The sequence below is a fragment of the Siphateles boraxobius genome, unplaced genomic scaffold, assembly GCF_051911475.1.
Source record: "Siphateles boraxobius isolate OS27281-9 unplaced genomic scaffold, OSU_SipBor_1 139, whole genome shotgun sequence".
Lineage (NCBI taxonomy): Eukaryota > Metazoa > Chordata > Actinopteri > Cypriniformes > Leuciscidae > Siphateles > Siphateles boraxobius.
This window is the reverse complement of record NW_027508743.1, coordinates 680001-706653: the sequence shown is the minus strand read 5'-3', so window position 1 is coordinate 706653 and position 26653 is coordinate 680001. Positions and strand designations below refer to the sequence as shown.

The window sequence follows — 26653 nt, the reverse complement described above, 5'->3', positions numbered from 1 at the left end:
AGCCGCTTGCGCTGTTTGTGCGACTAAATCTGCGATCAATACAGGCTGATATCTAGCAGTGTTTTTAATGTTGATCATATTATTGCTATTTTGCAACGAAAGCCACGGCAGAATGTTGGATAATTCCACTACCCCTCCTCTGGCTGATGCTGAAAGTCTGGATGCTGTAATGTTAAAGTAGGCCATAGGGCAATGTAGAGATGGAAAGTACCTAAAAACCCATGAAATGCATAGATAACGCTGGTGGAAGGTACGGAAAGGTACTAAAAAACATGTATGATGTAATTTTTTAAAAAACTATACATGTGATATTTCGCTACCAATAGAAACGAGGCCTCAGAGCATGTGATCTTAATTGTGGCGTAATGCCGAGGAGCAGCAAGGTGTAAGATAACGATACAAACGCCAATTGGACTCTCTGTCTCTCTCTCTGTCTCTCTCTCTCTCTCTCTCTCTCTCTCTCTCCCTCTCTCTCTGTCTCTCTCTCTCTCTCTCTCTCTCTGTCTCTCTCTCTCTCTGTCTCTCTCTCTCTCTCTCTCTGTCTCTCTGTCTCTCTCTCTCTCTGTCTCTCTCTCTCTGTCTCTCTCTCTTTCTCTCTGTCTCTCTCTCTGTCTCTCTCTCTCTCTGTCTCTCTCTCTCTGTCTCTCTGTCTCTGTCTCTCTCTCTCTCTCTCTCTCTCTCTCTCTCTCTCTCATTAACATACATTTAACTGAGAGAGACTTACTCAGTGATGTGGGCTACATTGGTACACACACACCAAGGTTAAATAAAACGATCTGCACTGTAAACCCGAATACTTTGGCAAAACTCAAAACATTTAAAGGGGTGGTTGATTATGATTTCACTTTTCTAACTTTAGTTAGTGTGTAATGTTGCTGTTTGAGCATAAACAACATCTGTAAAGTTACAAATGAAGCATGAACACGTTACAGTGCACCCTACAAACACAATCAAGCCTTCGAAACAAGGTGTTTTACCAATCGATTGCCTCAAGTTATGAAATTCAAAGTTTAAGTAAGCAGAACTGGCTTTCCAAGGTAAGAACAATTAAGATTTATGAGTACACTAATTAATACATTTAATATGTCCAAAAAACAGGTGATGTCATACTTTTCTAGTAGTGCTATCGTGGCGTAATAATCTGTTTGGTTGTAAAATGTATTACCTGAATGAAATGAAATCGATTGTATCGTCCTGTGGAATCATTAATACACAGACAGCATAAGAAGATGTTCAACTAATAAAGATCTTCATCGCTGACGCTGGCAAACAATATGATGCATTTGAAGATTTGCTCTCACTTGACTGTACTGTAGTCCACGGCCGATTCATCCAACGCTTGTGATGTTCTTAAATCTTCCTGTTAGACAACTTCGAGTCAAGTGTGAATTGAAAGCGCTTCAGTGATTCAGTGCGTGCAGGAACTGAACAGATCATTCAAACTGATTTGCGAACCGATTTAGACAGATCTGCCAACTTGTTTGATGAAGTCTTTGAACAGAATCGACTCAAAAGAGTGATTCATTTGTGAATTGAGCATCGCTCATGCCCAGAAAAAAAGATACAGCGCGCTTGGAATAAACTACTCATTTAACACGTATTGCATTAAAATAAAGTAACGAGAGGAATGTCACCCAACGTAACGAAGTAAAAGGTTTTTTTTATTAGAAATGTACTCGAATACTACATACCTGGCATACCAACTAAATGTAGGCTACTACAATAGCTAATAATTATTTTGTTCATGTCACTTTGCTGCTGACCGCAGACTGGCGCGAAGCACTGGCGTTTTTGACGTTACGTAAAAAAAAAAAATAGCCTGCTCAGACCATTTTCAGGAGAGGGGTGTTTCATTATGACACAGGCTACATTTTACTCAAGCAGCATTAAATAAAATGCATTTTTCCTCACTTTTCCAAAAATGAATGGTGCTTTTTTGGTTCAAAATAAAATATGGTAACCTGTTTATATTTAGAATGAACATAATTATTGCTGGACTGCATGGGACCCCCCCCCCCCCCCAAGCGGCTGGGCCCCAGAAAACGTTCCCCTTTATCCCCCCTTATGGACGGCCCTGGGTATAAGACCTATGTACCACTGTAAGATCAGATGACTCAGCTGAACATCTCACTTTGTTGAATTGCTCAATAAAGTTACTTCTTCTGAGACCTGGAACTTCGACTCTGAAAGCTTTTTTGAAGACTTATTTCTTGAAGACTTTGAAAACTGCAGACCAGAACCAGAGACCATCAATTATCCACGACAGAACACAGCCGTGTAGTGATGTGTCGTTCATGAACGATTCGTTCATTTTGAACGAATCTTTAATATGACTCGGGACTACCGAGTTGTCTCAGAGAGTAATTCTTTCACTTTGTGTCGACCGCACATGCGCATTGCGCAACATATGGGTTCTGAATCTGTACTGGAAACAGAAAAGATTAGTTCATCTCTCTCGAGTGATCGGGTTCGGGACGGGTCCGAGTCTTTCGTTCTTCCTGTCAGTCCATAGAGACTATGCTGTCAGTACCTGAAAGAGAATTGATTAGTTCATCTTTCGAGTCTCGAGTTCGGGTTCGGCCGGGTCCGAGTCTTTCGTTCTTCCTGTCAGTCCAATAGAGGCTATGCTGTCAGTACCGGAAAGAGAAATGATTAGTTCATTTTTTCGAGTCTTCGGGTTTGAGTCCTTCGTTCTTTTGTCACGTGACTTGTCACCGTATTGAATAGCCTACTAATTTACAACCTTTTTACAAACAAGTATAGTTAAGGTATTAAATATAATAGTACTTAATTAATGTATAATATATAATAAAACATACCACAGATGCACAAGAAACATTTAGAAAAGAGAAGGACAGGGACAATATAAGATGGAACTTTTATTTTACAGATAATGTTTTGCACATATTTTGTATTTTAATTCCTAAATATAAAACAATATACATTCAGACGCAGTCAATAATACGAATATAATGTTGTATTTGATGCGAGATACCAGCGGTCACGTGACAATAGAACGAAGGATTTAAAACCCGAACTCGAGACTCGAAGAAAATGAACTAATCATTTCTCTGTCCGGTACTGACAGCATAGCCTCTATGGACTGACAGGAAGAACGAAAGACTCGAACCCGAACTCGAGACTCGAGAGATGAACTAATCATTTCTCTTTCCGCTACTGACAGCATAGTCTCTATGGACTGACAGGAAGAACGAAAGACTCGGACCCGGTCGAACCCGAACTCGAGACTCGAAAGATGAACTAATCATTTCTATTTCCGGCCCTGCTGTATCACACACGGCACGGTCGGCCCAGCAGACAGATCCGAGTCAGACACTGGCGAGTCGACAGCTAATGTCTCGAGACACGAGAGGAAAACTAACCTGATAAATATGAAGTTGCAAAGGAAAGAAGGTCTCGGATCAGGAGGTGAGGTGAACTAACAGAATCAGACTGCAATAGCCTGAACTTAAGACCCAACAACTAATCAATTAATAAAACATTTCGGTTTCTTATAATTTGGCTTTGGCTGCATTACCCTATAGTTTATTTTTATTCTTTTTACAAATGTAATCAACATTTTCGTAAGTACTAGATGTGTTGGGATATTTAACATGCCATTTTAATTATATTATGCTGAAATGAACAAAATGAACGAAATGACTAGAAAAAAGATTCGTTCTTTTTGCTGAACGAGACTCAAAGATCCGAGTCAGTAAAATGATCTGAACTTTCCACTACTACAGCGGTGATTCGAGAACGAATCTGTGGCTTTGAACGAATCGTGAGATTCAATGACCCGTTCATAAATACAGCCACTTGCTTTGTTACCATAGACTGTGTTTGTTACTGAATGAATGAATGACTCGATGACGGATGACTCGCTCATAAAGACAGTGACTTACCGCCACCTACTGGTGTTTTTAATTTAATGTTTAAAAGTATTACCTCGTTTTTACCCATCCATCTTCCTCCGCTTATCCGGGGCCGGGTCGCGGGGGCAGCAGTCTGAGCAGAGAAGCCCAGACTTCCCTCTCCCTGGACACTTCCTCCAGCTCTTCCGGGGGGACACCGAGGCGTTCCCAGGCCAGCCGGGAGACATAGTCTCTCCAACGTGTCCTAGGTCTTCCCCGGGGTCTCCTCCCAGTGGGACGTGCCCGGAACACCTCCCCGGGAAGGCGTCCAGGAGGCATCCGGAACAGATGCCCGAGCCACCTCAGCTGACCCCTCTCGATGTGGAGGAGCAGCGGCTCTACTCTGAGCTCCTCCCGAGTGACCGAGCTTCTCACCCTATCTCTAAGGGATCGGCCAGCCACCCTGCGGAGAAAGCTCATTTCGGCCGCCTGTATCCGGGATCTTGTCCTTTCGGTCATGACCCAAAGCTCATGACCATAGGTGAGAGTAGGAACGTAGATTGACCGGTAAATCGAGAGCTTTGCCTTACGGCTCAGCTCCTTCTTCACCACAACAGACCGGTACATCGACCGCATTACTGCAGAAGCCGCACCGATCCGTCTGTCAATCTCCCGTTCCATCCTTCCCTCACTCGTGAACAAAACCCCAAGATACTTAAACTCCTCCACTTGAGGAAGGATCTCTCCACCAACCTGAAGTGAGCAAGCCACCCTTTTCCGACTGAGGACCATGGCCTCGGATTTGGAGGTGCTGATTTTCATCCCAGCCGCTTCACACTCGGCTGCAAACCGTCCCAGTGCATGCTGAAGGTCCTGGTGTGAAGGGGCCAACACGACAACATCATCCGCAAAAAGCAGAGACAAAATCGTGTGGTCCCCAAACCTGACACCCTCCGGCCCCTGGCTGCGCCTAGAAATTCTGTCCATAAAAACTATGAACAGAACCGGCGACAAAGGGCAGCCCTGCCGGAGTCCAACATGCACCGGGAAGAAGTCTGACTTACTACCGGCAATGCGAACCAAGCTCCTGCTTCGGTCATACAGGGACCGGACAGCCCTTAGCAAAGGACCCCGGACCCCATACTCCCGGAGCACCCTCCACAGGCCGCCGCGAGGGACACAGTCGAATGCCTTCTCCAAATCCACAAAGCACATGTGGACTGGTTGGGCAAACTCCCATGAACCCTCCAGCACCCTGTAGAGAGTATAGAGCTGGTCCAGTGTTCCACGGCCTGGACGAAAACCGCACTGTTCCTCCTGAATCCGAGGTTCCACTATCGGCCGTATTCTCCTCTCCAGTACCCTGGCATAGACTTTCCCAGGGAGGCTGAGAAGTGTGATCCCCCTGTAGTTGGAACACACCCTCCGGTCCCCCTTCTTAAAAAGAGGGACCACCACCCCGGTCTGCCATCCCAGAGGCACTGTCCCCGACCGCCACGCGATGCTGCAGAGGCGTGTCAACCAAGACAGCCCCACAACATCCAGAGACTTGAGGTACTCAGGGCGGATCTCATCCACCCCCGTTGCCTTGCCACCGAGGTGTTTCTTGACTACCTCGGTGACCTCAGCTAGGGTGATGGACGAGTCCACCTCTGAGCCCTCAGCCTCTGCTTCCTCAATAGAAGACGTGACGGCGGGATTGAGGAGATCCTCGAAGTATTCCTTCCACCGTCCGACGACATCCCCAGTTGAGGTCAACAGCTGCCCACCTCCACTGTAAACAGCGTTGGTAGGGCATTGTTTCCCTCTCCTGAGGCGCCGGACAGTTTGCCAGAATCTCTTCGAGATCAGCCGATAGTCCTTCTCCATGGCCTCACCGAACTCCTCCCAGGCCCGAGTTTTTGCCTCCACAACCACCCGGGTTGCAGTCCGCTTGGCCTGCCGGTACCTGTCAGCTGCCTCAGGAGTCCCACAAGCCAACCAGGCCCGATAGGACTCCTTCTTCAGCTTGACGGCATCATTTACTTCCGGTGTCCACCACCGGGTTCGGGGATTGCCGCCTCGACAGGCACCGGAGACCTTACGGCCACAGCTCCGAGCAGCCGCTTCGACAATGGAGGTGGAGAACATGGTCCACTCAGACTCAATATCTCCAGCCTCCCTCGGGATCCGGTCGTGGCTCTGCCGGAGGTGGGAGTTGAAGATCTCTCTGACAGGAGACTCGGTCAAACGTTCCCAGCAAACCCTTACAGTACGCTTGGGTCTGCCGAGTCTGTCCAGCCTCCTCCCCCGCTATCGTATCCAACTCACCACCAGGTGGTGATCAGTTGACAGCTCCGCTCCTCTCTTCACCCGAGTGTCCAAGACATACGGCCGCAGGTCAGATGAAACGACCACAAAGTCGATCATCGACCTGCGACCTAGGGTGTCCTGGTGCCACGTGCACTGGTGGACACCCTTATGCTTGAACATGGTGTTCGTTATGGACAAACTGTAACTAGCACAGAAGTCCAATAACTGAACACCGCTCGGGTTCAGGTCGGGGGGGCCGTTCCTCCCAATCACGCCCCTCCAGGTGCCACTGTCGCTGCCCACGTGAGCGTTGAAGTCCCCCAGTAGAACGACGGAGTCCACAGTCGGAGCACTTTCCAGCACTCCTCCCAGAGACCCCAAGAAGGCCGGGTACTCTGCACTGCCGTTTGGCCCGTAGGCACACACGACAGTGAGAGACCTATCCCCGACCCGTAGGCGCAGGGAAACGACCCTCTCGTTCACCGGGGTAAACTCCAACACATGGCGGCTGAGCTGGGGGGCTATAAGCAAACACACACCAGCCCGCCGCCTCTCACCATGGGCAACTACAGAGTGGTGAAGAGTCCATCCTCTCTCAAGGAGTGTGGTTCCAGAGCCCAAGCCATGCGTAGAGGTGAGCCCGACTATCTCTAGTCGGAACCTCTCAACCTCACGCACCATCTCAGGCTCCTTCCCCGCCAGCGAGGTGATGTTCCACGTCCCTAAGGCTAGTTTCCGTGTCCAGGGATCGGGTCGTCGAGGTCCCCGCCTTCGACTGCCACCCGATCCTCTCTGCACCGGCCCCTTACGTCTCTTCCTGCAGGTGGTGAGCCCACGGGAAGGCGGTCCCACGTCACTCCTTCGGGCTGAGCCCGGCCGGACCCCATGGGGAGAGGCCCGGCCACCAGGCGCTCGCATACGAGCCCCAACCCCGGGCCTGGCTCCAGGGTGGGGCCCCGGCTGCGCCATACCGGGCGACGTCACGGTCCTTGAATGTTTGTCCATCATAAGGGGGGTTCGTTTTTACCATCATTGCATATTTATTGAACATTGTTTCATTTAGGGATGCGCGGTATACCGGTACTGCAAAAATACCGGTATATATCATATTTCAAACGGTACAATAACATAATTTTGTTCTATTCGGTATTTGATGCGCTGCTGTTTCGAAGTTCACCGCTAGGCGGCAGTGCGCTATCTAAACTGACGCGGGTCATGCGAAACCGGCAAACGGTGACAGAGGAACACGATGGATCAAACGAAACTCATTCGAATTTCTACAAGCCCGAAATTAATAAATAGAGAGAGCAGTATGAGTGAAATAAGGCATTACTTTGCCTACAAAAGTCATGAGAAAAGTAAAGAAACAGATCTCAATGCACCACTCTGCAAACGCGGAGGCAACACATCAAATCTGCCTCACTTGACTCGTCAGTTGCTCATCTTGACTTGTTCAAAGAGTTCAGAAATCGACAGGTCAGTCCATCATTCAACTGATTTAATTTAGACTTTTATTGAACACTGAACAGCGCACATACGTAAGAGCTTATAAATTATATGATACGGTAAACATGAAAGCTCAAATCTCCTTGCATGACACGCTAGAACCAATTCAGTTTAGGTCTCATCATTGTTATACTTTCAAACAAAATGAATTGAATTTGAATGAATAAAGAATAAAAATTAGTATTAGTGATAGTAAAATGAATGGCATATTAGTGCCGCTGTGGCAACCAAAGCAGAGAGAGAGAGAGAGAGAGTAGTAATATAAATATATTACTAATGTTACAATTAAGCTACATTTGTCAACATTCATTAGGTAACCTGACCTAACAGTATTATAGCATTTATTCATCTATATCCATCAGTAATTAAATGACCTAAAAAATTAAATATACTAATACATGTTTAGCATGTTAACATTACTTTATGCGATGCATTAAACTAATATGAACCCAAACAGTAACCAAACCAAGATGAATAAATGCAATAAATGTTGATAACTCTCTGTTGATGCATGACAGCTATGGTTTACATGTCATTTCATTATTCTATTATTATTATTAGCCTATATGTGAATCTATTATTATAGATATTAACCTATTTTAATTGTATAATTTCAGGGGTATTTTTTTTCTAAATCAAAATTTATCCTACTGTATGTTCCCTGACTGATTTTTTTTTTTAAGTACATTTTGATACCTATTCTTTGCACATTTGGTAGTGGAGAGTTTCAAGCAGTGTTTTTTAAGTAGCTATCACTTAAATTGAGACTTTTTTTTTTAATTGATTTAGTATCGATTCCGAGGTATTAAATTCTGGTATCGTACCGAAGCCAAAATTGTGGTATCGAGCCATCCCTAGTTTAATTTAAAGCATTATTTATTTTATAAAAGTATTTATAAAGGGTAAAAAATGAACTGGAAAAAATCTATTAAAATTGGCAGATATTGTTTCCTTAATGGAAAAGGTGTGACTGCAGTCTAAGTGGAAGAGGGGTTACGGCACTATATAAGATTGGAGAACCACTGAACTAAGGAACAGGGATTTGTAGAATTGCACAAGTGCTACTGCTAAAGAGTGCATTGTCAATACAGCCTGTTACCTTGATTCAAATGTCTCATAAACTTAATTGAATTGGCCTAAAGCGAAAAATTATAATGTCATTTTTTGTCTAAAGACTACATATAAAATAGCTACCAAAATTAATGTCGGTAACTGAAGTTTGACTTTGTCAACTAAAACTATGAAAGACAAAATTACTAAAATGTGACCAATAAGACCAATAAGCATTTTCATCTGAAGACTAAGACTAAAACAAAAATGGCTGCCAAAATTAACACTGTCGTGTTGAACATTTTCCTGTTTTTTTGTCGTGGTAAAGTCTTAAATTTGCCTTTTAGAGGACTTAAAAAGGTCTTAAAAGTAATTTAATTTGCTGTTAAAAAATGTGCAGATGCCCTGATTCAAACTGAAAGTTGTGTCTGTTAACATTATTGCATGGACTTGAGCTAACATGAACTAACAATGAATATTTAACAAACAATAATAAATACGGTGACAAATGTATTGTTTGAGTTAAATTGTCCTTATTGTAAGGTGTGTTAAGTGTTAATTTTAGTCCAATTTTTCATTTTTTTATTTAAATATTTTCACCAGAAACATCACAATAATCTATCAAGTTGTTTCCATAGCACTGAATGTTTCATTTTCAAACCCTCTAAAGATAAAAACAACAGTTTGTGTATGAATCTCTTAAAGTTTACATGCTACACAATGTACTTAAAAGAATACCGTTGTATTACCATGTCAAAAAGCATGAATGACTTTTTACAGTATTTTATTCTCACACTGATCTTGTTCACACCCAGCCCAGTGATCAGTTGCCCCTGCATTACGCAGCGTCTCGAGCGACCGGAGGACTCGGAGTCGTGCAAACACTGCTCAAGTTCAGCAGCAAAGGCGCTCGTCTGACACCAGACAAGGTACAAACACTTCCGGCTCCTTCGTTTGCTAACCTTTTAGCAGGCTCCTCCCCCTAGTGGGCGGAGTCATGTTTCATATTACAACATTTACTGCACGCTTTTTTCTAAGCTTGTAAAACACGTATTGTTAGAAAGGTCTGAGAAGTTTTCCTGTCCATCCAGGACGGCTGCCTCCCGCTACTGCTGGCCGTCGAAGCCGGGAATGTTGGGATCGTACGGGAACTCCTCTCCGGCCAATCAGAGCCTCAGCTCAGAGCTGTGAAGACAGTAAGCGCCACATGACTTTGCAAACCTGAGGATCACATTCATACGATCATTGCTTGCTATTTGAATTGTAAAATAAATGAAGTAGAGTTAAGTAACTGTAATGTAAAGCGTCTATAATTTCCAAACTCCATTTGTGGCACTGACAAGCATGTTTTCAATTATGGTTAAATGTAAGCTTTTAAAATGAAACTCATTTATACTTGATGCTCATAGCCCCTACCCCATCAAAATACATCAAAATGCAATTCTTACAGACTATGACAGCAGCTCGAAATGTAAAAAATAAAAAAAGTCTCATTGAAAAAAGGTAAATTCTTGATATTATTAGTGTGGGAATTTAGCACAAAAAAACTCTTTAAACTCTTAATGCTCAAGGAATATCTATTAAAGCGATTTAAAATACATTAAAATGCAATTCATTGAGAAAGTTACAGCAAAAAGAAAAATGTCTCAAAGTTCAAATTTCTTTAAAAATCTTTCATTATATCCAAACAAAAAGCAGTGAACTATGAATATTTGAAAACCTTTTTCTCTGCCAAAAAGTCAATTTGGTACAGCCTCTTTGTTGTCATGTGACACTTCTCAATACAAATTTTTTTAGGTTGACATTAGTATAAAAGTTTTTCAAAAACGCATGAATACAAAGACTGCCTTTTTAAAAGATGTTATACATCCTCATGTGTCACTGACCCGTAACATCAGATCCAGAATCAAATGAGCTTGTTTTGAAACAATATTACCCAATTTTGCGTTCCAGCATGAATTGTATGAATGCATCTGATTTGTATTGTGATGTTTGAATTGTGTTTCCAGGCAAACGGAGACATGGCGCTTCACATCTGCTGCCGACGGAAAGACACTGATATGGCCAAAGTCCTGGTGGAGTTTGGAGCGAACCCGGACTCTCAGAATGTAAGGAGGTCACAGAAACTCACACACACCATCACGAAGAACAAGCAAAACACATGCAAAAGGCTTTTCTTATGTTGATTTGTCCTGTTTTTCGAGTCGTTGTCCTGTTGCATCAACCGACTTCGATTGGTGTACATATAACCTTATCAAACCATGAACATCAAGAAGTCATTAGCCTGGGGATTCAAATACTTTTGAATGGAAATATATCATAATTTGTGTTTATGCAGATTGATTGTCTATTGATGTGACTTGCATTTAGTTTAGATTGAATAATCCGGCCATACTTTTGCTTTCCTGCAACTGTATTCCAGGTTTCTTTTAGGCAGTGCATGTACTTGCCTGCATTTCCCACCACAATTGTACAGTAAATTGACCCAGATGTGAGAGCCAGGAACAGAAAAGAAGAACAGATTTGATCCCACTGAGAGCTTTGATAAGAAAAGACACGAGACAATGACAGAAATGTGGATTGAGGTAATGGATGGAAGTGAGATAATGGATTTTGGAGGCGTTTTGAATAAGGAAACGGCAGATTTTGTTCCCGAGGGCCTTGTTGACATTATTGACCCTTTTGATTGCTCACTAATTCTGTCTCCATGTTAATGGTGCCCCCCCCCCCCCCCCTTGGGAGAGCGGAAGACCCATCAACAGTCTCAAAAACATCCGTGACATTATCCTGTGAGGATGATCAGAGACAGAGAGCGTGATTGCTGATCAGTTCAGCCACAACCAGTACAGATTACTAATTCCTCTCCAGGGTTATTTTAGCATTACTTGCATACTATTATTATTTTTATTAATATTTTGAATTAGCTGTTATTTTGTACATTTTCAGTTTTCACTTTAATTTTAGTTATGACAACTCTTAAAATAGTTTTAGTATGTCATTGAAAATGGCTATGTTAATGTATTTGGTCATGGCGGAGTAGAGCTGCTGCAGAACAAGTATGGATTTGCTACTGCTAATAGATACACAGACACACATGTAAGACATGCTGCTGCATAAATAATAAAAACATAGATCATATAGCAGATTTAGGCAGGGGGAGCTGGGGGAGGAGGAGAGGTTGACAGGAACTCAGGCTAGACCATTTTAATGTTGAGCAAGCAATCTCATTGGCTGCAAGATCAGCAGAGCCAATCAGCTCATGCCATGCGTTAATGATTTGATTGCTTGCAGATTGCATGTAAAGGACCATCAGCCAGCGCCCTCTAGAGTTTCATGACTGAACTAAAAAAACAACAACAATGTTTTCAGTTTTAGTTCATCTTTAATTTTTATTTATTTTATTTTTTAATTAGTCATTTAGTGGTTCAACTTTAACTAAACGAAATGATGGCTTGGCCACTAGGTTTTCATCTAATATCTATGTTTTATTCGATGTCAGCTTTATTTCAATGAACAAAAATGTTTTAATAGTTTTAGTTTTAGATAACTATGACAACATTACTGCTTTAATTAATCTCTAGTGCTCTTACACAATATTGAAGACAAACACACCATGTAAAATCGAATATAATGCAATTGAAATATTAGTAATTTTATAAAAAATTAAAGTGCTTTAAGAAATTCCAAATAATAATTAAAATGATTAAAAATATTTTTAATTTTACTACATCCGACTCCTGTGCATTATAGTAATTTAGTTAATTACCCAGAATTCCTGTAATATTGAGTGTATGTGAGGATGAAAACCTCTTATTGCTGCTTTGAAAAGCCCAAGAAACCTCAAAGTCATGAATATGAAAGGACCTTTCGACATTTGTTCATATTTCTCTAGTTTTATTGGAGACATTATGCATTAGAGGTATAATGTATGAAGATCAGCACAGAGCTGGTTGTTTCTCTTCAGGCCATCTGAAAAAGGGTTACACACAAAAATCCTACTTTGAAATGTAAGGAAAGAAGCCAGTCTCCACTGTCACTTAGCTTTAACGTCAGCCAGAACAGCTGGGATTGTTTCTGGGAAGATCAGCAGTTTTCTGTGAGGATTGGAAAGGAGTGACGGTTGAGTTTGAAGGGTGAAAGGAAGATGTTTGTCCTGTTAAAGGCCAGTGAGCAAATATGAACTTGTAGAAGGTTATGTGCATCATACAGTAATATTCCCAAATTGAAGAAGCACTCTGATGGATTGTGCTTCACATTTAAGTGCTTTCTGATCAGTTATTCATCGTTCAGTAGACGCCTGTATTCATTAGAGAGCATCCGAGTGCTTCCTCTTTATTTGAAGGCCACACGCTCGCATTATTTACAGCACAGAAACCAGTAAAGATAAACTGAGGTTTAATAATATACAGAACATACAAGTGCTGCAAAAACTGACATGCAGATTTCTTATTCTGTGAGATTTCCCCGACTGGATTCGACAGTTTGGCGTTGAGCTACGTAATTACCCAGCATGCCTTGTTTTTTTTTGCAGAATGAGTGGCAGACTCCTCTGCACATCGCCGCTCTGCAAAGAGACGAGAACATGCTGAAGTTTTTATACCTCTGCAAGGCCAGTCCCAACATCTTAGACAAGGTGAGACACAAAGAGAGGAAACTTACAAGAGAAAAGATTCAAATCGAACTGATCAGTCTCAATATGAATCACCAAAAGTTAACAGTAGCTCTCAAATACTGCACACTGAAAAAAAGTTTTTGAAATTGTAAATAAAACAAAGATTATTGGAGTATGGTTTACAAGAAAATACTATTTTCAATCTTTCTACTTCACAGTTTCATGTTTGATTCAATTAGTTACTTGGTGCTTCTGTGAAGAATTTTTTTTCTCAAAAATCCATCCATTAATTTATTCATCCCATACATCCATGTATCTGTCCATGATAGAGGTGTGTTTTTGTCATGTGGCTGTTGTTGATTTCTTCAGATGGACCGATCTCCTCTACACATCGCAGCAGAGCAGGGACACACCAATGTCGTCGAGATCCTCACAGAGAAATTCAAGTCATGTGTGTTAGCAAGAACGAAGGTGACTCGCTTTCAAACCATTTGATATCGCTTATACATACATATGCATTGAAAAAAAATGAAACGTTCAGAAATAAAACAGACACAAATGAGTCAATAGTTGTCCAACAGTATATAATAGAGTATAAAGCTACAAAATGAATGTGGAGCATCTCAGATCATTTGATGAGAAATGTATGAGTTCATACTGAGATCTTTGACTTTTAATTGCAAATTGTAGCACATTTTGAGACGATGTTGTGTTACATATGATGAGACTGGGATCTATTTCTCAGGAAAAACAACAGGAGCAAAAGTTTCCATTTCTTTTCAAATATATCATTAATGTAATTGCTGTCAAGAAAACAAAGAACTGATATATAAAGAGATTGCATATGTTTCTCTTTTATGGTCTTGAACACACTAAATGTGTTATTTCCCTGAACATGTTTCTAATAAATCTCTTCCGGATGATCCCGTACAGGATGGCAACACACTTTTGCATATCGCGTCCCAATGTGGGCACCCTGCGACTGCACTCACGCTCCTCAGGAAAGGCGTCTTGTTGCACATGCCAAACAAGGTACTGAACACATCAGAGAAACTATCTTAGATTGATTAGTAGATTGATTACCACAAGTGTGACGGCCTGAAGATCAAATCTTGTTTCATATTATAACTCTGATCGTTGAAGGGTAAAATGTTTGTTTAGATACAGTGCACCTGTTTAGATCTTGTTTGTGACTAAACGTATTTATAGTATGTATTATTGTGCATAGTTGGATGTTGTGTAATGTTTGTCAGTCAGGGGCGGTTTGTCTTCACGCCGCGGCTAAGAAAGGTCACACGGCTGTAGTGAAGGCTCTTCTCCAGAAGGGGGCGCACGTGGACGCCACCACTAAAGATGGACAGACGGCTCTTCACATCGCAGTGGAGAACTGCAACCCACAGGTGGTGCAGATGTTGCTGGGATTCGGGGCACATGTGCAGCTCAGGGGAGGAAAGGTAACAAAAACACCTTAAAAAAACGGTTACACTTTATTTGAAGGTATCATTGTTACCGTGTAATTATATATTTAAGTACTGAGTAATATTAAGCAACATGCATTTTACTATAGGAATAGGGTAGGATTGGGATTTGGTTGAGGGTTAGTTGCATGTAATTATGCATAATTTACTGTTATTACTATGGTAAGTACATGTAACAAGGACACTGTAAAATAAAGTGTTACCATTTACACCAGAAATTTCCATCAGAGTTCAGCATGATGTTATTTAAAAGGATCATCTCAACTAATTTAAAAGAAATTTAATGCATTTATTAGCATTAATGAACAATGAGCAACACATTTGCATACCGTCTAGCTTGCTTCCTAATCTAGCTGTCTAATAAACCTGGTGCTGTATATTATGAATATTGTTGGTTTTTGACAAATTGCTTTTATTCTTCTTTTGTAAGTCGCTTCAAATAAAACCGTCTACTACGTGCATAAATGTATTCATCTTTGTTAACATTAGTTAATTAAAATGCAGCTGTTTATTGTTAGCTCATTAGGCTAAATGATATTGAATGATACAACTTTTTATTTTAATAATGTATTATTATAGTAAACTAAAACCATGAAATTTTTTTTACTTGAAATAAAATAAAAATTAACTCTTATAAAGTAAAATATAATAATAATAAAATAAACTTGCCTAGGAAACAATTCTCATGTTCATTGTTTAAAATGTATTTTTATTATTAAAATAACTAAAACTAAATGAAATAACATAAGACATAGAAAAAGATAAAATAGTCATAAAAGACAAAAACACAGCAAAATAATAAAGTTAAAACAAAAAATAAAATGAAAAAAATGAAAAAATCATAATAGTATGTCAGTTCTAAAATATTCTAAAATAACAGTGGTATTAGTAAATATTGACATTAACTGAAATTAACTGAGTATTTTTCATTGTTAACTAATGATCTAAAAATCAAAAAATGTATCATTGCATGAAAAAACAATGGATTTGCCTTTTGCCTAAAATCAAGGAAAGTAGTTGGTGAATGTGTTGGATATACAGCGAATGAAAGCAAACCCTTGGTGTGTGTGTGTGTGTGTGTGTGTGTGTGTGTGTGTGTGTGTGTGTGTGTGTGTGTGTGTGTGTGTGTGTGTGTGTGTGTGTGTGTGTGTGTGTGTGTCGTACACAGGCGCAGGAAACCCCTCTGCACATCGCCGCGAGAGTGGAGGGCGGTGTAAGAGCGGCGGAGATGCTTCTGAAGAGCGGCGCGGATGTGAACGCAGAGCAGGAGGTCGTCGCTGGGTCACACAGTTATACTGGATGATGTTCTGTAACATGGCACTGAATCAGTGTTTTCCTCTGTTATCAGAACGGAGAGACCGCTATGCATGTAGCCGCGCGTCACGGCGATCTGGAGATGATGCAAGTGCTGATCCAGGAGGGCGGCGACGTCACATGGAAATCAAAGGTACGTTACCAAACATTCCTGGGGAGATAATGCATATTAAAGGGATAGTTCACCCAAAAATGAAAATTCTGTCAGTATTTACTCTCCCTCATGGTGTTCAACCCCGTAAGACCTTCGTTCATCTTCAGAACACAAATTAAGATATTTTTGATTAAATCTGAGAGCTGGATCACTCCTGTATTGCTGTAGTCACTTGGACTATTTTAACGATGTCTTTAATAACTTTTCAGGGAACAAGTTTCAATCCCTTAGAAGCCTATGGAGGAGTGATCCAGCTCTCAGATTTAATCAAAAATATCTTAATTCGTGTTCCGAAGATGAAGCAAAAATTAAACAAAATATGTTATAATAAAAAACTGGTTCAGTATTAGTTCATGATGGCTAATGCATTAAATCATGTTAATACATACAATCTCATTAATAATATAGAATCATAAAAAGTATCTATTAGTAACATTTATCTTTGGTAACATTTTCTAATGAGGTTGTATTTAATGACATTAATGACAAACCGTCAAATGATAAACAATTTTTTGAGTAAATATATAATAATACAATTATATATTAATTATAAAATGTTGAATTTCATTTCTAAAACACAAAGCTGATATTAAAGGTAGATATATATTCAGTGCTCACATGTTTTATTTTTTAGAAATTAAATTCAACCCCCCCCCCCCCCCCCCACACACACACACACACACACTCACACACCTTTTAAAATATATTTTATAAAATACAAGATATAGCCATAGTAAGATTTAAATTATATATGTTATGTTATGTTATGTTAAATATTAATTTTATTTATTTCAATTTCACCTGTTTTGTTTTGTTTTGTTCCCTTGTAGGATCTATCTATCTGTCGGTCTTTCTGTCTGTCTGTCTGTCTGTCTTTCATTCTATCTAGCTATTTTTTTAATATCTATTTTTTTAATCAGATTGATGAAAACTCTCTCCATGTTGCGGTGCGTCATTGTCACGCTCCCGTGGTGGAGGAGATCTTAAACTCTCTGACCAATGAGAGAAGCCGTCAGGAGGCGGAGCTCTGCGTCTGTGAAGGGAACCAGGTCAGATAAACTACAACATACACCAATGAAACCCAGCATGCTTTGCTTGTGCGTGGTGGTGGTGGTGGTTTCACCCTTAAATTAACTTTAATAGAATATAAACAAAAGAACAGAGACACGAATTCTTAGATTATATTACAGTACATCTAGATAAACCTCACATAGAGAATTAATACATCCACCTATCTCTTAACATTGGTTTTAAATCTGTTGTTGTGTTTGTGTTTCTCAATAAGGGATGTAGTTGTGTTTAGTTTGGTTGAGTTTGACAGTATTGTTCTGGTCCAGATTATCAGTGTTTTGTGGGTTAGTAGATGTTAGTGAAACATCAGGAGTGAAGCTCTGGATCAGCTGTGACTCCTGCTATTGCAGCGCTTTATAATGGTGTGAGTTTTGATAATACGTGGATATTTGCCAAATTCTGCCATACATGCACTTGTGCGTGGTGGTGGTGTTTTGGCGCCCCCTACAGATCGGTGAGACGCCACTGCACCTAGCAGCTCAGCTCAGGAGGGACTCAGTGCATCAGACAGATGAGGACACCTGCATCATCAAGACCCTAATGGAGCATCATGCTGACATCACTGCCGTCACCCGACAGGTGTGTGTCGGCCAGTCACATTATAATGCGCCCTATTTTAACAATCAAAGCGCATGGTCTGAAGCGCACGGCGCAAGTGCACTTAGGGCGTGTCCGAATCCACTTTTGCTTGTTTAACGACGGGGGAAATGGTCGGTGGTCCCGGTGCATGGTCTAAAAGGGTTGTCCCTATTCTCTTAATGAGTCATGACTGTGTTTTGGGCTTAACGTGCAGTAAACCAATCTCCCATTCCCATGGCGGATTCACTATTTACATGGTGGAATTTGCAAGGAAAGACTGAACGCGTCTCCAGAGAGGTAAAGGATCTGCTCGTGCGCGATGTTAAAGCACTAGCAGATCATCTACGGGACTAGCCGGATTCCACCATATCTTTATGTACACAATATTAATCTTTTACATTGTAATCCTTTTATTTTTAATATTTGGCATGTTTGTGTGCTGCTGTGTCGTCCCTGTGTGTGTAATAAGCAGAGTGTGTGTGTGTAATAAGAGATTGTATGCAGGTTTTGGACCCGCCTAAAGGTTTACGTTACTAACGCGCTCTTTAAATAACAAAAAAAATACATCAGCTTTACAACATGTTTCAGTTGGTCAATTGGTGCGTTCAAGTCATCTCGTATAGATCGTAATTACGAGTTGAATGCACTTGAACGCCATCACAATGTCGTAAATACCAGTGCTCGGGATTTTCTTTAAGCCCCGATCTGTACGAGTTGGGGGCGTGTCAGTGAGAAACATGCGGAATCAATGGATGCAACGTCTGTAAGTTAGTTGGTAAATTTTAATTGAATTTCAATGTTTATTCGTCCTAGAAACTGTAATTTATCATGATCATCATTAATCTTGTTATAAGCAGCAAGTTAATGAAGTACAACAAAAAATGCTAACAGTTTACATTGGCTTCATAAGTTAATTAAAAACCATAAAAAGAAAAACACACCGGATGCGCATTCTTTGTTCTTCATTTTCTATAAGCAGAGGAAACAAACCTTGCTGTATTTTCGTGCAATTCATTAAAAGAAGGAACACCGCCATCTTGCTCCGACGAAACTGACTTGAACACACCTCACGTCGTAAGCACGATTCCCACCTCGTACGTACGAACTTCCCATCAGGACTTGAACGCACCAAATGGCTCAGTCTATTTCAATTCCTAAAAATAGCAATACGCCAACAATGCGCCTGAACACAGACCTCGCTCTCAAACCAGCAGCCCATGTGCGCACAAATAGGCGCAAATGCATTTGCTATTTAAACAGTGTGGCGCAGGACGTGAAAATGAAAACTGTTTCAGCCTGAAAGTAGCAAAAAACACTTGCAAAAAAAACACTAGCAAAAAAAAAATGTGTTGTCAAAAAAACACACATTTTTAAACTAATCTGATCAGTATTCAGTAAGCTAGTATTCTGAACATGTTGCTTTACTAGAGTGGAGAGACGCCTCTTCATTACAGCGCCAGGGTGGGAAATACTGCCGTTCTTCAGGAGATGCTGAGTAACGTCCCCACCAACCAGCTCCAGACCGCCATCAACAAACACACCAAGGTACGAATCAACATGAGATCTGCTTCACATCTCAGAAAGATCGCTGAGTGATCTGGCGCTTTATTACAGTTGTTTTCGATCGCTAAACGACAGTGAGCACAACTGGAGCTACATGTGCACAACTCTAACTACAGTCTGCACAGCAGCAGTTCATGTGGACCAAACTCTAGTTCATTTTTCATTGCTTGAACACAGTTTTCAAAACTCTACACACTTATCCCATGACTTTAACCAAAACCTGCACAACACTGTGGATTTACAGCACTTTGTTCAAATGCTAACACACTGCTGTCGAAACCGTGAACCACACATTCAAAACAGAATAGATTTCAGCCTTGTGCCTTTCAAACACTGCTGACTGCAATTTCAGCTGAAAGGTTAAGCAGGTCATGTTTGTTATTTGTTCGAATTACACTATGTACTTTTAGTTTCTAAAATTTTTTTCTCATTACTGTAATTCCGTAAATTACTACAAACTGAAGATTGAAGCAAACTGCTAATTTCATTTACCTTAAAGAATTATGTTCTAAAAATTTAAATAAATCATGTGAAGAATGTCACTCTTTTCTTTGAAAAAAATATTACTTTGTATGAAGTCACTGAAATAGTTCAAACTGTAAAGATGAAAAGTTTGTATTTTCTGTATTGGTGTTTGATGATAGTGTTTTTACCCTCAGTGTGTTCTGAGTGACAGTGTGTGTTATCTCAGTGAGGGTTGTGCATAGTGTTTGGTTGCACTGAGTCTGTTTTGAGCCATGTGTTAAGAGTTGTGTTGCTTGGAGTGAGTTTTGCAGGTGATGTGAAGTGTTTAGCTCAGGTGACTGTTGGTAGTGCAGACTGTAGTTAGAGTTTTGCACATGTAGCTCCAGTTGTGCTCACTGTCGTTTAGCGATCGAAAAAAACTGTAAAAGGATAGTTTACTCAAAAGTGAAAATTCTGTCTTAATTTACTCACCCTTAAGTTGTTCCAAACCTGTATGAGGCTGCTGAACACAAAAGAAGATATTTTGAATAATATGGGTAAGCAAACAGTTGATTGGACCCCATTGACTTCCATAGTGTGGGAAAATAATACTATGAAAGTCAATGGGGTCCAATCAACTGTTTGGTTACTGAGATTCTTCATGAATATCTTCTTTTGTGTTCAGCAGAAACATTTGGGAAAGAATTCCTCAAAACACTAATAAAATAGTTTTGCTTGTGTTATTATCTTATATACTATTATCATTTTTATTACTATTTTGGATAAGGTTTTATTTTTATATTTTCATTTAAATTTACATTTTTAGTAATTATGTTGATTTTGTCACTTTTAAATAATATTTTAATTTAATTTATTTTTAATTTTAATTTTAATTTTATTTTTGTTTTAATTCAGTTGTATTTATTTCCAGTAAGTAATTCAAGTGCTTCAACTTATTTCAGTTAGTTGGCAAGACAACTTATTTTTCATCTAATAATAATATTTTATTTTGTTTTATTTTAACTTTGTTTTAATTTACAAAAATAGTTTTAATAGTGTAGTTACCAATAATAACTCTTAACCGTTATTTTGCATGTTTTCTGTCAGTTTGGTACAGTAGCTTCACTGTAATCAGTTTTGTGTAAGTGAAGTTGAGCTTGTGTATCGATGTGTTTGTGCATATGTTGATGTTTGTGACACAGAGCGGCTGGTCTCCGCTGTTGTTGGCCGCAGATCAGGGTCACACAGAGGTCGTGAGGGTCCTGCTGCACAACAATGCCAGAGTGGACGTGTTTGATGAGGTCAGAAAGACTCAAGCTTATTACTGACTCGTCTGGATCAGTGTTACTTTAGTATTGTTTATATACTATTATAGTATGTATTAAGATTTTAGTTTGTTTTAATTATTTTAGTACAGATGGTAATATGATACTGAATAATTGCTGTATTAACCATGCCAACACTGTAAAAAAAAATCAATAAGTTATGTAAACATAAAAAAAGTTAACGCAATGTAAAAACATTTAAGTTATACAAGATTCAACTAATTTTTTTAAGTCAGTTTAATGCAATTTAATTTGAAATTACTTAAACGTCCAAGTTGATTGTACTTTTCTTTTTACAGTGCATGACTCCAAAAAACTTTTTTTAGAAATAACATTAGTAACAATAGTATTTATTTGCTATTGTAGTATTTAATAAGAAGCATGCAGAGTTTAAAGTGCCCCATTATGCTTTTTTGAATATTACCTTTCATGTAGTGTGTAATAAAGCTGTTTGTGAATATAAAAGCTCTGTTTCAAGGATCAAAGTGCACAACAAAATAAAGTTATTTTCTCTCAAAAGAAAGAGGCGATTCTGAACTGCCTGAAACGAGTCGTCAGTAATTTCAGTCTTACTTCCTGCTTAAACCTACATAGGTTTGTAATAAATTTGCATAATATCAGTCTATGGTTTTCATTGACTACTGGTGAACAGCGTCTCTTAGCCCCGCCTTCAAACACTGTATCAGAGACGGGAAGAGTTTGGTTCGTGTTGTTCGTGATTGTAAGAAAAGAGATGCTGCAGTGTATATTATGAGAAAATGAAAGTGTTTTTGACCTTGGATGTATGTAAGCCTATTGTGAGAGACATCCAAAACAAAATTAGGAACCTATAAAATAGCATCATAGGGGCACTTTAAATAATTTTGTTACCTAATAGCCTTTTATTCTGAGACTTTCCGTCCTGAAGAACTTGATTCATGAATTGTGTTTTTTGTGAAATATCAACAGGAGGGGAAGGCCGCCATCCATCTGGCTGCAGAACGAGGTCATCAAGACATCGTGGACATCCTGCTGTCCCATAAGGCCTTTGTGAACGCCAAGACCAAACTGGGCCTGACGCCTGTTCACCTCAGCGCTCAGAGCGGGTCGGCGCGGCTCGTACGGTTACTGGTGGAGACCCATCAGGCCAGTGTTGATGCTCTCTCTCTGGTAGGAGCCCAGCTCTGAGTGATAATGTGATCTTAGAGCCAGAGAAACTCAACTGGACATATGGCAAGCCGATTTAGCTTAAATTCTACCCAGCTTTACTCGTCGTAATTGCATTTTTACTAGTAAGAATTCAATTAGAGCGCTCTACAATTCAATTCTTACTAGTAACAACTCAATTGCAGAGATCTTTAATTGTAATTCTTACTAGTATCAATTCAATTGTAAAGCTCCGTAATCAAAAATGAATGGAAGTCAATGCAGACATATGACTAGTAAAAATTTAATTGTAGAGCTCTCTAATTGTATTTTCACTAGTAATAATTTAATTAGAGAGCTCCCTAATTGTAGCTGTTACTAGTAAGAATTGAATTGTAATATGGCAAGCCGTTTTAGCTTAAATTGTACTCCGCCTTACTCGTCGTAATTGTAATTTTACTAGTAGGAATTCAATTAGAGCGCTCTACAATTCGATTCTTACTAGTAACAATTCCAATTAGAGAACTCTACAAATTATTTTTTAGTCATATGTCTCCATTGACTTCCATTCATTTTTAATTACAGAGCTCTCTAATTGAATTGTTACTAGTAAGAATGCAATTGCAGAGCTCTTTAATTCAATTTGAGAGCTCTCTAATTGTAATTGTTACTAGTAATAATTGAATTAGAGAGCTCTGCAATTGTAATTCTTACTAGTAAAAATGCAATTACGACGAGTAAGGCTGGGCACAATTTAAGCTAAACCGGCTTGTCACACTGGACGTCTCTTGTTCACAGAGAAAGCAGACGCCTCTTCATTTAGCCGCCGTCGGCGGGCAGCTGGACGTGTGTAGAAGCTTATTAAACCTGAACACTGACATCACTGCCGCAGATATCGTGAGTCACATGACACTGTTTTGTCGACTGTAAATATGACACGGAAACATTGACACTTGCAATACATAATGTATTTAGTTAATCTTGCATCACGTTTCCACCCTCAAATACACTAATATTTCGATTTGACTCTTTTTTAATGTTTCTAACTTCAAAAATTGACTTGCCAGCCAAAAGCTTGTAAAACCAAGCTTAGATTAACTGGCCTAGTTTGTAATTTTTTTCTGTCATCTGTCAGTTTTTTTGTGCTTTATTTGCAGTTAAATATTTGTAGTAAACTTAATATAACTCATATATAATTTAATTATAACTCCTAAATGATTTTTTTTCATTTATCTACATCAACATACTTTACACAGCCAAATTTATTCTATGTAGACTCTAAAACGGCTCCAAATTCATTCATTCTAATTTATTGTATTATATTATATTATATTATATTACATAGTTAGTGCTATTACATTAATAAACAATTTACCTTACAACACTTTACAATAAGTTTTCATCTTAACATTAGTTAACATGAACTGACAATGAACAACACTTACATAATTTATTAATCTAGTTAATGTGAATTTCAGCATTTACTAATACATTGTTAGCATCAAAAAGGTAACTATAACATAAGTTAATACACTTTTAAATAGCATGAAAAAACAATTATGCATATTTTGATTTATCAATTCATGAATATATATTCATAATTTCATATTTTTCTGCTATTGTCATGTAAATGCACCTTTTCATGCTACTTCCGATGCACATTTTTGCTGTGTAAAGGTAGTATAAGATATTTTATATATATATATTCTCAAAATAAGTCTTTATACAGTATGTTATGGTAATTTGACGACTCATATTCCCCAAGATCCTGTTTTTCCAATACCTCCAACTCTTTCTAGCTGACAGGTTGATGGTTTGGTGGTGTTCTGGTTGTGTTTCAGCACGGACAGACTCCTCTTCATCTGGCGGCGGAGAGCGATCACTCTGAGGTGGTGAAGCTGTTTCTGAGGCACAGGCCTGAATTAGCCACACTAGCTAACATGGAGGGCGCGACCTGCGCACACATCGCTGCGGCTAAAGGCAGCGCCGCCGTCATCAGAGAACTGCTCATGTTCAATCCGCTCGCACTCAACAACAAGGTCAGGTCAAGGGTTAAAGGGCACCGCCGGTCAGGAAATGACATCATTAATGTTTTAATATTTTAGTATCATTGAGATACTAATAAAATTTAATAATAAAAAGAAAGTTTTGAAGTAGTTTTTATTTTTGTATTTTCCAATTATAATTATTTTAATCTATAAAGATGTTTCTTTTTTATTCAAAATTTTCATTTTTGTACAAGTTTAAGTACATGAAAATAGAAAAAATTTGGCAACTGGCTGAAATAAAATAAGGTTAAAATAAGGTTTTTTATATTTTCTTTCAGTTAACATAAATCTTATTTCAAGTAACGAAAATGTTTTTATCGTTTTATTTTATTGTTATTATTTTTAAACTATGTCTATATTGTATTTATTTTATTTATATTTTTTCAGTTACCCTTTATTTTAAAGTAATAAATATTTTTCATGTTTTTTTTTCTAAATATTTATATATAGTGTTTATTCATTTTTATTTCAGTTTTAGTAATTGTAATACATCAAGAATGTTGCCTTGGCAACTAGCTGAAATTAAAAAAAAACTAATTTTCAACAAATATTTTGTATTATTTCAGTATATTATACTCATTAATGAGTATATAATATTCATGTTTCGCTTATGTCACGGTTGTGGTGTGGGTTGAAGAAGACTCAGAGTCAGAAGGCTCCAATTCAAGCATTTGCTACTAACAAAAACAACAAACAGGAACAGGCAGGCAAACGGGCAGAGGGTACATACAAAAGTAACATTCACAAGAACCGACAAGGACTGACTGAACAGAAGCAAACTAAATACAGATACAAATCAAACATAATGAGGTGAAAACAGGTGACATGGATGATGAAGATGATGATGAAGGGAGTGAGTTCAGGTGTGGAGACAAGGAGGATTCTGGGAAGTGTAGCGCAGACGAAGACAGACTGGTGCAGACGATGACTGTGACAGCTTAATGTTTGTTTAACATTGTTTTGTTTAGTGTTTTATTTTAATTCCTGTTTTAGTTGACTATAGGTACCCTGTGTATGTCATGCTCTTTCTAACTGAAGCTAACTCTGTCCAGGCTAACGGCGTGTGTCCGCTGCATCTGGCAGCCGCTGGCGGACACACGGAGGTGCTGAAAGTGCTTCTGGAGGCCGGAGCTTCAGTGGCGGAGGAAGATCTGGTGAGTCCGACAAACTGTTAAAGACTTGTATGAGAAGTTTAAAGGGCTGGTATAACAGTCCTTCCAGAAAAATGCAGAGTTTTGTGATTGTTGCGGGCAAAAATCCTTGATTATGCGGCACGTTTTCTTAAAAAGTGCGATGGAATATGCAGGATTTTTAAGCAATGAAACAAATACAAAAGTTGCGGTTTGATGAAAAAGAGAAAAAAAAGTGATTCCCCAACACCCTGTTCTCACTAGGCTACTACCTTAATGTAAAGAGACATTTCTTATTACTTCCTATGATAAGCAAGCGTAACACATCACAGAAAGTCCTGGGAATATTTAAGTTCTCATCTTGTTTTATTTCAGACCTTAATAAACGCACGGCTCAAACTTACAAAACATTGATGAGTCAAACAAGTTCTGCAGCTTTACAAAAGGAATATGCTACAACTTCTGTTGTAATAAATAAAATATAAAAAAATAAAATGTGTGCTTCCTGTTTTACAGCTTTTCGATGATGTTCACGTCGCGTAATTATGTCACTTCATAACGTTCCCGTCAGCTAAATGAATAGCTGTATCTGTGATATCGGTTACACACAGTGACAGAGGCTTGTGCTTGTACTTACGTTAATGACAGATACCTACCGTTAGTATACTAACAGCTACTGTTCTAACAATGTACTGTCACATACGAGCGCACATCTTTACGATTATATTTGGCTAATCGTCATTAGTACATTTTTGCGATGTATAATTACTTTGCAAAACATCTCTCATTTGAAGCATAAACATAAGTAACAGAAAAAGCTTCTTGTAGCAGCCTGTATACGTTCCTGCTGGATCCTGCAGCCTATCTGGCAACCTGGAGTCAGGGAGGAGGGGGAGGGGATACACCGCTCTAGTCATTTGAAAGGGATTGCAGTACCAGCTTTGGCCACAATCTTACATACGGCTCCTTTAATGTCAAACAAAGTCTGAGTCAGACAAAGATGGAGAGACTCAAGAAGAAGTGACAACATGTGGACAACATTTCTGATGAATTTATGTGGCTTGTGTGTCATTGATTAACATATTCTGTCATGATAATCTATAAACCG

The 26653-nt window shown here is 39.3% G+C and overlaps 1 protein-coding gene across 1 annotated transcript in view; it reads left to right on the top strand.

Moving 5' to 3' along the window:
* Positions 1-26653, top strand: part of trpn1 (transient receptor potential cation channel, subfamily N, member 1) — a 55051-nt gene that overhangs the window by 12455 nt on the left and 15943 nt on the right. Inside the window, exons 5-21 of the mRNA XM_077230072.1 lie at positions 9518-9631; positions 9794-9898; positions 10712-10810; positions 13234-13335; positions 13684-13785; positions 14248-14346; positions 14568-14768; positions 15961-16062; positions 16141-16239; positions 17181-17309; positions 17782-17910; positions 19339-19455; positions 21120-21218; positions 22191-22391; positions 23166-23264; positions 24209-24406; positions 25468-25569. Of these exons, the coding sequence (XP_077086187.1) occupies positions 9518-9631; positions 9794-9898; positions 10712-10810; positions 13234-13335; positions 13684-13785; positions 14248-14346; positions 14568-14768; positions 15961-16062; positions 16141-16239; positions 17181-17309; positions 17782-17910; positions 19339-19455; positions 21120-21218; positions 22191-22391; positions 23166-23264; positions 24209-24406; positions 25468-25569 (2097 nt within the window). The remainder of the gene's footprint in view (positions 1-9517; positions 9632-9793; positions 9899-10711; positions 10811-13233; positions 13336-13683; positions 13786-14247; positions 14347-14567; positions 14769-15960; positions 16063-16140; positions 16240-17180; positions 17310-17781; positions 17911-19338; positions 19456-21119; positions 21219-22190; positions 22392-23165; positions 23265-24208; positions 24407-25467; positions 25570-26653) is intronic.